The sequence below is a fragment of the Megascapheus bottae genome, chromosome 30, assembly GCF_031878675.1.
Source record: "Megascapheus bottae isolate mThoBot1 chromosome 30, mThoBot2.hap1, whole genome shotgun sequence".
Classification (NCBI taxonomy): Eukaryota; Metazoa; Chordata; class Mammalia; order Rodentia; family Geomyidae; genus Megascapheus; species Megascapheus bottae.
In genome coordinates, this window is record NC_143538.1 from 5,876,695 (window position 1) to 5,893,220 (window position 16,526).

At 44.2% G+C, this 16,526-nt stretch overlaps 1 protein-coding gene across 4 annotated transcripts in view; it reads right to left on the reverse strand.

The window, feature by feature from the left end:
- Positions 1 to 12,718, reverse strand: part of Gabrg3 (gamma-aminobutyric acid type A receptor subunit gamma3) — a 226,897-nt gene extending 214,179 nt beyond the window's left edge. For 3 of the 4 annotated variants that reach the window (XM_090321811.1, XM_090321810.1, XM_090321808.1), the window contains exons 1-2: positions 9,635 to 9,738; positions 5,834 to 5,982 (exon numbers count right to left, since the gene is read on the reverse strand). In XM_090321811.1, coding sequence (XP_090177937.1) covers positions 5,834 to 5,982; positions 9,635 to 9,705 — 220 coding nt within the window. In that variant the 5' untranslated portion in view covers positions 9,706 to 9,738. Of the gene's footprint in view, positions 1 to 5,833; positions 5,983 to 9,634; positions 9,739 to 12,612 lie in introns of those variants that run through there. The other variant, XM_090321809.1, reaches the window with a different exon arrangement.
- Positions 12,719 to 16,526: the final 3,808 nt, after the last annotated feature.

The following is a 16,526-nucleotide window of genomic DNA, read 5'->3' on the forward strand; positions in this document are numbered from 1 at the left end:
CAGATCTAGGCCTCCTGAATAGCTATGATTACAGGCTGAAGCCACCTGCACCTGGCTTACCTTATAGTAAGGATTAGATGCAGTTTTAATCAGCCTACTTTGAAACAGAAACCTGCAGATTTCTCTTAATGTATCTACTGGTAACTAATGAACAAAAACTGAGAATGATGAGGAGGATAAGGAGGAAATGAAGAGGAGGAGGAGGAGGAGGAGGAGGAGGAGGAGGAGGAGGAGGAGGAAAAGAATGATATTGGGGCTTGAATTCAGAGCCTAGGTGCTGTCTGTTAGCTTTTTCACTCAAGGCCATCACTCTTTTATTTGACCTGCACCTCTTACTTTTGGTTGTTTCTGGTTAATTGGAGATAGGAGTCTCATAGTCTTTTCTCCCCATTCTGACTTCAAACCACAACCCTCAGCTCTCAGCCTCCTGAGTAGCTGGGATTAAAACATGAAGCACCAGCACCCAGCAAAAGAACCATTATTCCTTCCTCCCAACACTTTCTAATCCACAAAGAGCTATTTTGCTCGATTCCTAAAGTGCCAATGAATAAACATAAGAGACACATCATTTGTTATTCCATGAACTGAATTGAATATTCAAATTAGGTCTTGTCTCTAGATCCTACTTATGAACAAGTGACTGGGGTGATTTACCAAATCACAGAGAAGAAAAAACAAATTACTTATACAATGAAACCTCATTATACACATCCCATTCGGAAAAAAAAAATCCTAAGACAAATTATTGAAGAACTGAGTTGTATGGGCTCTGATATGGCATTGTGGTAGATTGATTCAGCCGACATAACAGAAGACCATGGTGGAATCCTATATGCTAGATGTGTGCCAATTCTTTATCCTAAATAGTGCAATGTGTGGGTTTCCATCACCTGCCAAAGAGCAAGGTCTTAACCTGGCATCCTTTGCGTGGGTACTTAGTCTCTTGTGGAGATGACAGTTATAATTTCTGCACAAAATTTGTTCTCCACCTCCTTTATGCATTTGAATTCACTTTGGGCAGAGAGAGAGAGGGAGTAGAATCTGTTAACTAACTAACTCTAAAGTAATAGCTTTAACTTCGGCACAGCAATTAAGAACGTCTGCTTCCTTCCTCCTACATCTGTTCTGAGATGAGAGGCAATACATTCAAATTTTTGTCTGGAGATACAGTAAATTGCTAGATGCGGCTGCACCCCTCTGTACAGTGGGTTTTAGGGAGATGATGCCGTGTTAAGTCATACGTATAAGTAAAGCAACACAATCACCTGATCTCATTGAGGAAAGAAATATCAGTCAGAGCCAGGAACTCATGCCTATAATCCCTGCTACTCAGGAGATAAGAGCTCAGAGAAACAGTGCCCAATCCCTGAGTTCAAGCCCCGCCACTGACAAAAAATCAAATCAAATCAGAGTATGGCAGGACATTCTGTTCCATTGACAACACACCAAGATCTACTGAGGAGAATGAGAGGAAGGCCTTATTCTCTGCTTTCTTTTGACTCTTGCAGTTCATTTGGAGACTGCAGTACCCAAGCTCTGTGCTCCACGACTCAATGGTCACTGAGCGCTACGAAGGAGTCCCGTGAAATGAATTGCTTGAAAAATCACATTTTACTCACGTGTGAAATCCCAGAAGCTGAGCTCAGAAACTGGGAATAGAAGCAAATCAGCATTACTAGAGGTTGGAGAATGGCAAGAAAGAGCATGACACATATGTGTGTCCAGCAGATAGTGAGTTAGAGTTAGGAGAAAGAAATTTATATAGTAGGGTGAGTGACAGATGATGATGATGATGATGATGTACTAAGATTTTGAATGTTTTCACTACAAAGAAACAATAAGAGCCGGGTCCTGGTGGCTCACACCTGTCATCCTAGCTACTCAGCAGGCTGAGATTGAGGAACATGGTTCAAAGCCAGACTGGGCAAAAAAATAAGTCCATGAGACTCTTAGGGGGTTTCCTGTCTTCTATTATGTCTTATTGCAATAACACATCCCATCTCCTGACGGGCTGAAGCCAGCTTCTTCCTTTGAAGGACACACTGCGCGTGTCATTTAGAAGTTACAAGTAGCACAACAGGCTGGAGGAAAGCCAGGGAAAGAAGGTCAGAAGGCAGCTACCTGCCAAAGGGGATCAGAGTAAGCTGACCTTTGACCCATGGGCACAGCTAATAAAAGACCACTCAGATACTTTTTCTGATGGCCCATCGGTCATTTCTATGCACTGTCCTGGCCATTATCAAACACACAAATAATGTAAAGTTCCATGTTTCCCCAGCTGATGGCTTTTGTCAGTGACTGTCTAGATGGCAGGGTGCAGCTTGGGTTCTCTTATCTACGCCCAGAACAGGGTAAAGTTTGTGAAGTTTGAAGTGAGATTTACTATAGTCTTTTCTCTCCTTTTCCACGCAATGTTCACTCTTTCCCAGCTCACATGACCAGAGCTGCTCCTGAGATAAATGACATCGCACATGACCTTGAACCAGGAGAGGACATGACGTTGGCATTACTCTAAATGATGGATAGTTCCAGAAAGGAATTGGAAACAGACGCATCCATAATTCAGCAGTAGGTGAAGACAGATCATACGTAGGAAAGTTGTTGGTTTGGGTCTGGTTTTTTGCTTTGTGTTTTGTTTTGTTTTTTAACGTAATGATTGTTCAGGAGCTGGCGGCTCACCTCTGTCACGCCAGCTACTCAGGAAGCTGAGATCTGCGGATCATGGTTTCAAGCCAGCCTGGACAGGAAAGCCCATGAGGCTCTTATTTCTAATTAATCACTAAAAATCCAGAAGTGGAGCTGTGGCTCAAGTGGTAGAGTGTTAGCCTTGAGCACAACAATTCAAGGACAGTGCCTGAGCCCCTGAGTTCCAGCCCCAGAAATTTAATTAGAGACCTAGTGCTGGTAGCTCATGTTTGTGATTCTGGCTCCTCAGGGGACTAAGAGCTAAGGATGATGGCCCAATACCAGCCTGGGCACAAGAATCCATGAGACTCTTATCTCCATGTAATCAGCAAAAAGCTAAATGTGGAGGTATGGTTTGAGTGGTAGAGTGCCAGCCTTGAGGAGAAAAAAAAAAGGAAGACAAGTGAGAGCTCAAGGCCCAGAGTTCAAGCACCAGTACTGATATATATATATATATATAAAAAGTTTCTAGTCTGAGATTTATGGCAGCTATGCAGGCACAATCCACACAGCCAAACAGCCCCATGAAGATGAACCAGTGCCTCTTGTAGCCAAATTCACCACGTGTATGTGTGTGTGTGTGTGTGTGTGTGTGTGTGTGTACACCAGCTCTCTATTTTCCCTTAGCTTTTCCACTCAAGGCTGGCATTCTGTCATTGAAGCTACACTGCTAACTTCTGACTTCTTAGTGGTTAACTGGAGATTAGATCTCTTGGATTTGTTTGCCAGAACTAGCTTTGAACCATGAACTTCAAAGATCTCAGCCTTCTGAGTAGCTGGGATTCCAGGTATGAAACATGGATGGTGCCTCGCTTCACAATTTACCAAAACAACTGATAGAAAACTAGACTGGAAATAAGCAAGGATGTAGACAACCAGAGATGTTCCCATCTGTCCAGCTGCAATGGAACACACCACAGCATTCACCAAGATGGACCCTATCCTAGGTTACAAGCCAGCATTAACAAACCAGACGGAATTGAATTTCTGCAGCTTGTTCTCTGACCATACTGGAATCCAAACTAGAAATCAGTAGCAGGAAAACAGAAAAAAAATCCCTCTCCCAAACATTTCAAAACTAAAAACACACTTTTCTAAATGACCCACAGGTAAAGGAAAAACTGAAGTCTTCAGGGAAATAAATACATGCACTGAACTAAATGAAAATGGAAATATAACATCTCAAACTGTGGGAAGAAGTGGAAACTATAGCAAAAATGACAATTTAGGGGGACAAATGCTTGTATAATAAAGTAATAATAATAAGTTCGAACCAAGAATCTAAGTACTGTACCAAGGAGAAGACTCAAGTAAGCCCAAAGCAAGCAGAAGAAAGGAAATAATAAACATTCAAAATTAATGAAACCGAAGCAGAAGAACAACAGAGGAAAATAATGAAGAGTAAGTTGGTTCTTTGAGACAGTCCATGGAACCAACCTCTAGCCAGGCTAATAAAGAAATACAGAAAATGAAGCAAAGCTCCAATATAATGATAGCAGGGCTCTCATTACAGGTCTTGCAGACATTCAAAAGGGAATCATGAAGACTTCTTCATGTATCTATTTGACCACTTAAATAGATTAACCAGGCACTGATGGCTGAAGCCAGCCCAGGCAGAAAAGTCTGTGAGACTCTTACCTCCTATAAACTAGTAACACACACACACACACACACACACACACACACACACACCCCAGAAGTGGTGCTGTGGCTCAAGTGGTACAGTCTACCCTTGAACAAAAGAAGCTCAAGGACAGTGCCTAGGCCAAGTTCAAGTCCTATTACCTCTCCCCCCACACACACACACAAAAGAACCCAAAACAAAAAGAAACAAAATGTATCAAACAAATTTATAAAAAATATTTTTTTAAAAAAGAATCAATTTCTTGGCCCAGAATATTATTATAGAATTCTACCAAATATTTGAAGAACTGTCAAAAACTTTTCATATTCCCCCAAATCAGAATATGAGGGAACACTTCCCAGCTCCTTATCCGAAGCTAGAAATACCTGACTTACAAAATGAAAGAGGAAAAAAGGACAACAAAAAACTTTAGACCACTGGGCTTCATGAATAGCAACGAAAAAATTCTTAACAAAATATTAGCAGACTGAATTCAGCCAGACATAGCTATTTTTTAAAAAAGAATATTATTAATCAGCATGACCAAGTAGACCTTATTCTGGGGGTACAATACCCATTCAGTACTGGAAAATCCATCCATATAATCCCCTATATTAACAAACTACAAAAATAATGTATGACCATGTCAGTTTCCGTAGTGAATATATTTGGCAAAATTCAATACTCATCCACAACTTTAAAAAAAAGTATAAACAAAGCAATTGAAGAGTAATACAATCATATTATTAATGGATTACTCAACTGAGTAATACACAAATTTCTCCAACTGCTATCACATTTACAGTTAGGAAAATGGTCAGAGTATTTGCTTCCCCAACTGTTTTTCCTTACTGAGCTGAAAGCTCCAGTCAGGGCAATAGGCTAGAGAAGGAAAGAAAATACTTACAGATCGAGAAACAAAACATAAAATTCTCCCTATTTGCAAATGACAGGACTGTCTACATAGAAAACCCCAAGAGACAGGCACTGGTGGCTCATAGTTGAAATCCTAGGTACTCAGCAGGAGGATTGTGGTTTGAAGCCAGCCTGGGCAGGAAAGTCCATAAGACTCTTATCTCTGACTCATCAGCAAAAAGCTGGAGGTGCTAGTGCACTAGCAAGAAGAAGAAGAAGAAGAAGAAGAAGAAGAAGAAGAAGAAGAAGAAGAAGAAGAAGAAGAAGAAGAAGAAGAGGAGGAAGAAGAGGAAGGGGAAGGGGAAGGGGAAGGGGAAGGGGAAGGAGAAAAGGAAGAGGAAGAGGAAGAAGAAGAAGGGGAAGAAGAAGGGGAAGGGGAAGGGGAAGAGGAAGAAGAAGAAGGGGAAGAAGAAGGGGAAGGGGAAGGGAAAGGGGAAGGGGAAGGAGAAGGAGAAGGAGGAGAAGGAGAAGGAGAAGGAGAAGGAGAAAGCTCAGGGTTAGCACTCTTGCCCTGAGTTCAAGTCCCAGGACTGGCACAAAGAAAAAAAACCCTTAAATACATTTCATCACAGTGTGCTTCCTATTAAGGAACTAACATCTGGTACTTACTGCCGATATCTGGCCTCAGCTTCTTGTCATATTCTCTTAGCAGCTTGTTCAAAATAAGAGTCACATCTGTGTCTTGGGATTTAGGAGCCAAAACCCACTTTTGGTTTGACGAAGAATCTTCATATTCATCTTCTTCCACCTTTCTGGACCTGTGGTTATGACACAAAAAAGATAGTCACAAATTAAATTACATCAGTAGTCCCCAAGAAAGTTCCTTAATGAAGTTTGGTCAATCATGCCTGTGATCTTAGCTACTCAGAAGGCTAAGATCAGAGAATCGTGGTTTGACGCTAGCCTACGTAGGAAAGACCATGAGACTCGTAGGTCTAATTATTCATAGAAAATAAAAAACAAACCAGAAATGGAGCTGTGGTTCAAAGTAGTAGAGCATATCTATCCCTTGACCTGAAAAGCTAAAGAATAGTGCCTAATATCTGAGTTCATGCCCTAGTGCCAAGACAAAAAGAAAAGGAAAGTTGGAAGGAAGGAAGGAGGGAGGGAGGGAAGGAAGGAAGGAAGGAAGGAAGGAAGGAAGGAAGGAAGGAAGGAAGGAAGGAAGGAAAGAAGGGAAGAGAAAGAAGGTAAGGATTTGTCAGGCTCTGGTGGCTCATGCCTGTAATCCTACCTACTCAGAAGCGTGATATCTGAGGATCAAAGTTCAAAGCTAGCCTAAACAGAAATGTTCATAAGACTCTTATGTCTAATTAACCAGTTGAAAAGCTGCAAGTGGAGGTATGGCTCAAGTGGTAGAGCATTCACTTGGAGTGAAAAACCTAAGGGACAGCAAGCTAGGCCCTGAGAGTTCAAGCCACAGTACTGGCACAAAAAGAAAAAGAAATAAATCGTTCTAATATGTCTTCCACATTGTGAATTCTTGGAAAGTGGGAACAATAAATGTGTAGGCATTTCTCAGGTTGCCCTTGGCTGGACACAACTGCACACCCTGACAGATCATAGATCCTGTCTTCCATGAATGAAAAAGCCCAGATGACAAGAAAGTTTTCTCCATGAATGAGGCAGTCACAGCCACACAGCCAATGTGGGCAGAGAAAACACTTTCTGCCTGAAAGCGCACAAGAATTGACTTCAAGTAGACTGCTGTCTGGCTCCCAGGAAAGCTCATAAAACAGACCATCTCCTTTCTCGTCTATCAGTGTATGCATCTTGATAGAAGAAAAGCAGAAACCAAATAGAAATAGCATCGGAGGTCGATTGATTTTGACTGCCTGTGAGCTCATTTCTGTTTAGACTCCCAGATGAGAGCCAAAATATCAATGCCATGTCAGGGGCACTTGAGCTCTGGGGCATTACTTTTCTGAAGTGAGTTATTCAAATTGTCTAAATCAGTCTGGTGCAGGTGGCTCACACCCTTGTAATCCTAGCAAATTACAAGGCTCAGATCTGGAGACCAGGGTTCAAAGCCAGGAATCAGGAAAGCCTATAAGACTCTTACATCCAATTAACCACATAAAAACTGAAAGTGGAACTGTGTGGCTCAAGTGGTAGGACACTGGCCTTGAACACAAAATCTCAGGCTCTGAGCTCAAAACCCAGGAGCAGCATGTGTATGCATGCACACACACACACACACACACACACACACACACACACACACACACACACACACACAAGAACTGTCTGAGTCTGCTACAGTGATCATGAAAGTAATTAACAGCACAAACAATATCAGGTTTAGTCCTTTATGGAGCTGTACACAGTCCTTTGCTGAACTCTCATAATTATGCATATGTATACATGTGTGTACAGCACATATTACATATCTGAGTCTTTTATGAGTATTAGCAAGCTATTGCATGGTCTGGAGCAGAGATCACACAGACTGGGCCAGAACATAGGTACAATAGCTTTTCCTTTCTCCAGAACATCAGCAGATGCTCAGATGTCTCCTATGAAATGATGCAGGGTTTTGCCCAGTGCTTGTGACTCACACTTGTGACCTTAGCTATTCAAGAAGTTGAGATCTGAAGCTCGAGGTTCAAAGCTTGCCCTGACATACAAAGCTGAGATTCTTTACCTCCACTGAACCAGTAAAAAAAATAATAAAGTAAAATAATAAATCCAGAAGTGGAGCTGTGACGTGGGAGGAAAAAAAATCAAGGGAGAAAGTGAGATTTTTTAAGTTCAAACTTGAGTACAGGCACAAAATTAAATGGAAATAAGTAACCACAATGGCATAGTGTTTGCATATAATGCTTGCAGATGCTATAAATAATCTCTAGATGGCTTGCACCTAATTTGATGCCAATGCTACACAAATAGTTGTTACATTGCACTGTCTAGGGAAAGTGATAACAATGCCTGTACATGCTTGGCCTAGACCAGTTTTTCCACCCTATTTTAACTCCACAGCTGTTTATACCTGCCATTGCAGCCATGTAAGAGATATGAAAGAGAAATCAGACATGTGTACAGTAAGATTTTGAAGAATGACTTCTCTGCTTAAGTATTTTTTTTTTGCCAGTCCTGGGCTTGAGCTCAGGGCCTGAGCACTGTCCTTGGACTTTCTCAAGGATAGAGCTCTAGCACTTGAGCCTCAGCACCACTTTTGGCTTTTCTCTATATGTGGTACTGAGAAATCGAACCCGGGTCTTCATGCATGCTACGCAAGCACTTTAACCACTAGGCCAAACTCCCGGCCCAGCTTAAGTATTTCTTAGGTTGATCTTATTCTGTTTTTTTTCTTCTTCTTCTTCCTCCTCCTCCTTCTCCTCCTCCTCCTCCTTCTTCTTCTTCTCCTCCTTCCTCATTGCATTTGCCAGGATTGGGGCTTAAACGCTGGGCCTCTAATCCTTATTTTGTCCCTCAGATCTGATTTTTCTGCTCCAACTGGCTTCAAACCATAATCTTCCCAAGTTCAGTCTCCTGATGAGCTAGAATTATAGACATGAGACACCAGTTCCAGGCTTAATTTCATTTTTTAAATACTTTAAGTGTTTTATACTCCTTCTAGAGGAATAGAAAACAACTGATCATCATGTATCCAAGGCCTATCTGCCTATATTGATTATGTATGGCCTGCTGATGATGTCCTAAATATGAAAATAGCCCTTGGGCCAGAAAAAAGAAATCATCCACAGAAGCTATAAATTGCTGTGAGTTTTTAAAATTATTAATACTGAACATTTACCATCAGTCAGGACTTATAATTGGTGCCCAATTGCGGTTTGTAAAGCTGAAATTCTTTATAAACAATATCATAGAATTTTAAAACCCACATTAAAATACTTGGTGATACCAGAAGCAAGATCATAAATGTTCATTTTTATCAAAACAAAACCAGGAGTCATTTGAAGCATTTAGGTGGGAGCCACCACAAGCCTTGGGTAGTTATTTCAGAGTAACTAGCTACGAGCCATAAAACCATCTGGCATCTGTCTGTCCTTCCTTCTCTTCCTCTTTCCTCCAGTTCTTTCTCAACCCAAGTGTAAAATAAGATCATAAACTCTAGCTCTGTTTCCTTCCACTCATCATTTTCTAGATACACAGCTTGACTGTTTTTTGGACTGGCATTGGGGTTTGAACTCAGAACCTGAACGCTATCCCTTAGCTTTTTCTCTCAAGGCTAGGGCTCTATCACTTGCACCACAGATCCTTCTTCTGTCTTTCCAGAGGTTCCTTGGAGATAAGTATCTCATGGACTTTCCTGTCCGGGTTGGCTTCACACTGCAGTCCTCAGATCTCAGCCTCCTGAGTAGCTGGGATTATAGGTATGAGCCACTAGATCCTCTCTCACAACCTGAGTTTATTTAAAAAAGAAAAAAAAATAACCATTGAGCTCACGTCAATGCTGGGATTATAATGAGCCTCATTCTCCCTCTAGCGGTGGAAAGAGGGATTTCCTGAAATTGCATAAGCTCCTTTTTGAGTAGCCAGGGCAAGGCAGGAGAGAGGTACCTAAAGAAAGAAAGCAAACTCTGTTCTCTGCTGCTCTTTCAGAAGGTTTAGCTAGAGTCCCAGCTCTGCAGCTAAAGGACATAAACCACAGGCAGAGCAAGGAGGGGGCAAGATGTTCTTGTTTCTCTCCACACCCTGAAGATGATGCAGACAGCGGAGTTGCTGGTGCCAGACCAACCACCAAGACCCACAGGAAAAACTTGTCCTCAGTGGAACATCAAACTCACCCCAGGGGACCCACTAGAAGGTGGATAAAACAGAACATTCCTTTGTTTCTAAATTCTAAGTGGGGTATATATAATCTTTACGAGCATGCTGTTGCTAAGCAACCTCACTGCAATTCGCTTTTTTTTTTCTCTTAAAAATAAAATAAAGTAAATCAGCGACGTATTGTCATTGTCGCATAACTGTTCAATCTTCAGACGTTCATTTTCAGGCTTTATGTATTTTTTTGTCTTCGTCCCGAAGGACAAGGATCAAGTTGGAAGTTGTCTTTAAACATGAAAAGACAGCGTTTTAACATCATCAAGGAGTGCCTCTAAAGTCCAGGTGATAATGAGTACATTTCTCTGTGTCATAAGTTCAACTACTGGGTGTCTGGATAGGAGTGAAGGACTCTACCCTAAACACCCCCTTCCCCAGTGGTAGAGTCCTAAAACACAATTGCTAGAACCTTCTCCCAGGATCTGACACCAGAAAGGCATTCCAAAACGCAAATGAAAAGCCTCTCAGAACTAATAACCATTTTGAAAGCCAACAGCCAGTAGTAGATTGTTTTACATGCCTGGGCTAAAATAAATAAATAACACAAAACCCATTCCCAGAACACACCTACACAAGAGACACATCCAGCAATAAAATTAAGTGTTACATTTCCATTTTTTCCCTTCCAAATGATATGCAGTTGTGATCACCAAAAATAAGAATAAATTAGGAAGCCAGGGAGAAAACATATGAAATCAGTAGTCTATTTTGCCTTAGCCAAAAGGAAAGATGAAGAATGCCAGAAGATAATATGGGGTATTTGAGAATTCCCAGGGAACCTGATGGCTTCAAGTCAGATACTTGAAAATACAAGTCAGATACTTCAAGTCAAACAGAGAAACTCAGTGAAAAGAAATGTCTCCCACTGCACACATAGACTACTGAAGAAGATGACCTATTTTTTTGGGGTTTTGCTTTGTTTTGTTTTTTTCCTTTTAACATGTTAACTCTCCACAGATCTGAATGAATAATTCAGTTAACCCTGAATTACAAGGTGGCACCTGAAAGGTGATGTCATTGTGACTCTAGCCTCCTGGCTGTACCTGCAACTCTGCCTCTAAACAGAAATAGTTTACTGCAATCACCAGTACAAAGCATCTTTCCATTTCTCCTGGCAGCTTTTTCCTTGGACTAGAAGAAACTTCTGTCTGATTTACTGTGTGTGTGTGTGTGTGTGTGTGTGTGTGTGTGTGTGTGTGTGTGTACGTGCGTGTGCATGCGCCTATACTGGGGCTTGAGCTCAGGACCTGGACATTGTCCTTTCATCTTCTTCGCTCAAGGCTGAGGCTCTAGCACTTGAGCCACAACTCTGTTTCCATGGAAGAAACTTCTGAGGGGCTCGAAGAGTGCTGCTTCCTTGGGGAGTTGTCTCTGCGTACAAGGCAGTGGACCTTTCACCTTGTCAATCAGCAAAGCTCAGAGGATTGGGGAAAGATTGGAGAGAGAGTTGACTTAGCAACTTATCCAAGGAGTGAGGCTTAGGGACTTGACAGGTTGCAGAACTGGTCTGTCTTCCTATTTCCTTGGAGATCCCTCATAAATATAAATGAAAACACAAGACATTCGGACAGCTGTTGATCTTGTGAACCCCCTCTCTCCCTCCACTCCCCCCAAAATGGATGCTCTCTAATCTTCTCTCAGGTCCAGGAAAACCAGAAGTGTCCAAACAAGCTTGGTTTGGGAACAAGGGTGCTCTGAGATTGCTAGGGTTTGAGGCAAGAGAGCCACAGGGACAGATAGCTAGTCCCTAACATGCAGAGCGGTTTGCAGGCTCGAGACAGAGCCCCAGCCTGGAAAGACAGAATTAAACCATCTCAGAATCGCCAGTCGTGTTTATAGCAACAGGCTTTAACTCTTCAGATCCCATTTCCCTTCTGTTTTAAGCTCTTTTAGCTGTTTGATCCTCATGGTATTGATGGTGAGATTAATTGCTCACACTATCAGACAGAAGCTTCAATACCTATAATATAACCTGGGGCCATGCTTGCTTTAGGGGCCAGGTGTGTCTATGGGTGTGCAAAATAACCAGATGAGAGACCGACAGGCAGACATCAGACAGACGCACAGAGATGTAGAACCCTTCCAGAGAAACAGGGCCACCCGCTGCCCAGTAGCGCTGAGTCTGATCTCATTAACTCTTCTTAAGCCAGGCACTTAGGAAAAGAGGATTCCTGGGTCCAGGAAATGTCCCCTGACTTGAATTTCTAGGAAATGTCCATCTATCTGTGTGTGTGTGTGAGAGCCCTTGGGATCTTTGGGGGTGACAGGGCAAAAGGGGGTTCGAAAGGAGAAAAATGAAGCCACTCATTTTGGTGTTCCAAACCCCTTTAAAAGCATCTGGTCCTAAAACCATGGTCAGGAGAAGAGTCTCCGGGTTCCTGCTTTACAAGCGGGCTGCAGACAGCTTCCCAGAGAGGAAAGACCTGGGATAGGTAAGGTGCGGGACTTCCCGGGTCTCCTCCGGCAGCCCAGCCAACCGACGGCGGGGCGCTCAGGGTGTGCGTTAGCGGGGCTCGGAGCCCGCACCCCGCGGTCCCTGCCGCCCAGCTTGGGGTTCTCGATGGAAGGCAGGACACCCCTCCACCTCCCGCGCCACTTACCGCGCGTGCAAGCCGGAGAAGAGGCAGAGGAGAAGGAGAAGCTTGGGGGCCATGGCGCCCCGAAGCGCGGGGTGGGGGGGGGGAGGTGGGAATGTCCGAGGCCTCGGATGGGCTGAGGCTTCCTCCGGAGTGCGGGCCTCGATGGGGGCTGTCCGGGTCCTCGTTGTGTCTGCGGGGCCGCGCCCCCCCCCCAACCAGCGCCCCCGACGGCCGGGGTGGGGTGCGGAGATCCGGCGCGGTGGCAACGCGGGGCGCACGCGGGGCGCACGGCTGCCTCTGCGCGCCCAGCCCGCTCGCCTGCGCCCGGGCGCCGGGTCCGCGCGCGCCGCGGGGTGGCAGGAGCAGGTGTGCACACGGAGGGAGTGGAGGGCTCTGGGGTAGCCGGGGAGCGGGGCGGGGGGAACCCGAGTCACCACCACCACCACCACCGCCTTCCACTCTCCCCGGCTCACAAACCCCCGCCACCCGCCCGGAGCTGCGATCGGGGCTCTCCGCGGCGGCGGCGGCGGCGCCCGCGAGGCGGGGAGGACTTCCCCAATGACACGCTTGGCAGGGCGAGGGCCTCCGGCTTTGAATGGACTCCCCGAGTTTGGGGCCGGGAAGGGGGCGGGGCGGGGGAGGGGCCCCCGGGATCCCCGCAGGGAGCCCACACACCTGCCCCCTCCCCTGCAGAGTCCATCTGGTCACCCCAGAGGCCCCGGGGCTCCTCCTGTCCTGTCCACACTCAGGGCGGTCCTTAAAACTCCGGGGTCTGGTGGCTCAGGTCTGTAATCCTCAGGAAGCTGAGATGGGAGAATCCAGGTTCGAAGCCAGTCTGGTCAGGAAAAAAAAAAAATCCAGAAGCTGTTGCTTAATTCCAGTCAACTGCCAAAAAGCTGGAAGCAGAGCCGTGGCTCAAATGGGAAAGCGCTAGCCTTGGTCAGTGCCCGGGCCCATAGTTCCACTGGCACACACACACACTCACGAAATAAAGAAGAAAAATAATCCAAGAGTAGCCAGCCCCTTCTGACTCAGGCCTGCAATCTTAGCTACTCGGGAGGCTGAGCTCTGAGGATCATAATTCAAAGCCAGCCCAGGCAGAAAAGTCCTTCAGACAGATCTCCAATTAACTAGCAAAAAGCCAGAAGTGGCCTTAAAGTGGTAGAGAGCTCAGGGACAGCGCCCAGTCCTGGCGTTCAAGCCCCATGTCTGACCCCCACATCCCACCCCTAAGTGGAGCGTGCCAGCCTCCAGTAGAAAAAAAAAAAGCCAAGGGAGAGCATGAGGCCCAGTAGACAGACTAGAGACAGACAGACAGAACAGACAGACATGCTCCTTGACCTCCTGTAATCTCCCCTCCCCAAGGCATGGCTGCTGGTAGGAAAGGTTGGAAAAGGATAAAACAATTTGCTGGAAAGAGAACACACACCCTGTTATGGATTTCTGAACTCCTACAAGGCAACAAAAGCCCTTGTTTGGACCCCTGGCTCACCTGGGAGAATTTACAACGAAGTAACAAGTCTTTTCTCAGCCAAAGAAAGGTGTAAACATTTCAATACCCAGTGCTGGTTAGCTTCAATGCTAGGCCAGAGAAGATGAGTGCTTTAAATATCAATTAGATGGTGAGGTGCCAGGGGCTCAGGTCTCTTGTTCTAGCTACTCAGGAGGCCGAGATCTGAGAATCCTGGTCCAAAGCCAGCACAGGCAGGAAAGTCCATGAGACTCTTATCTCCAACAAACCCCCAGGAAACTGGAAGTGGTGCCATGGCACAGAGTGGCAAAACACTAGCCTTGAGTGGAAAAGCTGGGGGTAGCGTCCAGGCCCTGAATTCAGGCTCCACAACTGCCATAAGAAGAAAAACATATATAAATATATATCTCACAGTTTGTATACGGAAGACTAACTCCCACACGGTCACTGCCACCATCTCAGTCTTAATCATGGAGCCTTTTCTCTCCTGTGTGCGTGCTCTGAGTGGGTGCTAAGTAGGCATTTATCTGATTCTTTGGGCGGAATTGTATATTTATTTATCATATTTCTGTTTTCACTGAGCATGAACATGAATGTCTACCAACTGTGAACAGTACAGGCAGACTACTTGAATGACTCTGAACTATCAATGTAACAGAGAAGCATCCCAGACTATTTGCATATGCATTTATTTTTTTAAAACACCCAGCCAATGAAAAAGAACATACAATCCTCCAATGAGATGTGCTCTTTTCCTTTCTTGCCTAAGTTCAATATGCTTGTGCCAGTAATGGAGCTTGAACTTAAGACCTAGGCACTATCAGCTTTTTTTTTTTTTTTTCCATTCAAGGCTGGCTCTTTACCACTTGGGCCATAACTCCACTTCTGATTCATGCTGTTGCTGCTAGTTCATTGCATGGAAGAGTCTCACAGGCTTACCTGGGCTGGCTCAGATTTCAGCTTCCTGTGTAGCTAATATGACGCATGCGCCACCAGCAACCATCACTCAATGCATTATTATTATGAATGAATGCAACGCTATCTCTCTTCTGGGGTTTGCAATGATTTACTCCTTTTTTTAAAAAAAATTTTTTTTGGACTGGGTGAGCCGACTTGATTTATTGGAATGTTTTGCTTTGGGAAGCTCTATGGAGCAGTTGGGGGAAGACATTTTGATCTAAGTGAGTCAAGAGGGAAGCAAAAAGAAAAAAAAATTCAAAGCAAGCTTTCTGCGCATAAATGACAAAGTAAAATGCAAGGTCAAGAATCTTCAAAGGCTCATCCTGTTTTCTGCTCTGATCCAGAGCAGACCCAAAGGAGAAAGCGTTGGAGAAGCATGTGCAGTGTGTACCCTCTGGCCTGCCTTCCTCTTAACTCACAGGAAAAGAGGAGTTTCAAAATAAAAATAAAAAAATAAGTGAAGAGCTCCATCATAAAATAGCTATTTAGCCAGAAGAGGAAGCAATTCACAAAAGACAAAACAGGGAGTTCAGTTGATTTGGAATCTGTGAGCTCTGCTTGCTGTAGCTGTTGCTTTGGGGCATCTGGTCATGCACTAGGCAGGTTTCTGGGAAGCCCTGGCCTGGGAAGGTGGATTAAAAGACATTGTTCCAGGAGGCAGCAAACAGCCTGAACTAGGGTATCCTCTTGTGGCCTCTCAGAGAAATAAACTTTCTCAGCCAAGCTTCCCTTCCTGCAGGAGCCAATGATTTGTAGACTGGTCCTTCCTGTGTCCATGCTGACATTGGTGTGTGAAATAAAATCCCTCTCCTTCCCCATATTGTATTTCTGAATTTGCATTGTACTGTTTTTTTCTTTATTTTTAAAACATCCTTCTCAGGTGAGTACTTTACCCGCATGAACTACAGAACCCTGGCTCAGGGTAAATTCCTAAGCAAGGGTGTACAATCTGAATATCATTTGCACAACTGTTACTTGCTCAGCATGGATAGCAGACAGGTTAGCAAAATCAAATATACATACACACACACACACACACACACACACACACACACACACACACATATATATATATATATATATATATATATATATATATATATATATATATATATATATATATGCAAGCCAGGTAGTCCTTACTGGTTCCTGCAAAGCACTAAAAACTATTCTCTGGCAGCGCAGACCTGTTTTTGAAAGCCTTGGGCAAATTCTTTCACCAATGATAGATAAGGAGCTGGTGAATCAAAAGTTTAATGGACTTCTATTCCTGTTTGCTTCCACAAAAGTCCATTATCAGGTCAGTAACAATGGGTTATCTCCACCCTTGCAGAAGAGGGAGCTCTTTTGCAAGCAGCTTTTATAATCAGGTGTTTCTGGTGGCTTTATCACCAATGAATTCAAATACACCATAGTACAAGGATGCCATTTATTCCCCCTGGTCCTGTGGCTAGAGTGATGGGAAAGTGGGCTCATACTTCTAAGACTTCTTTTACTTAATGAC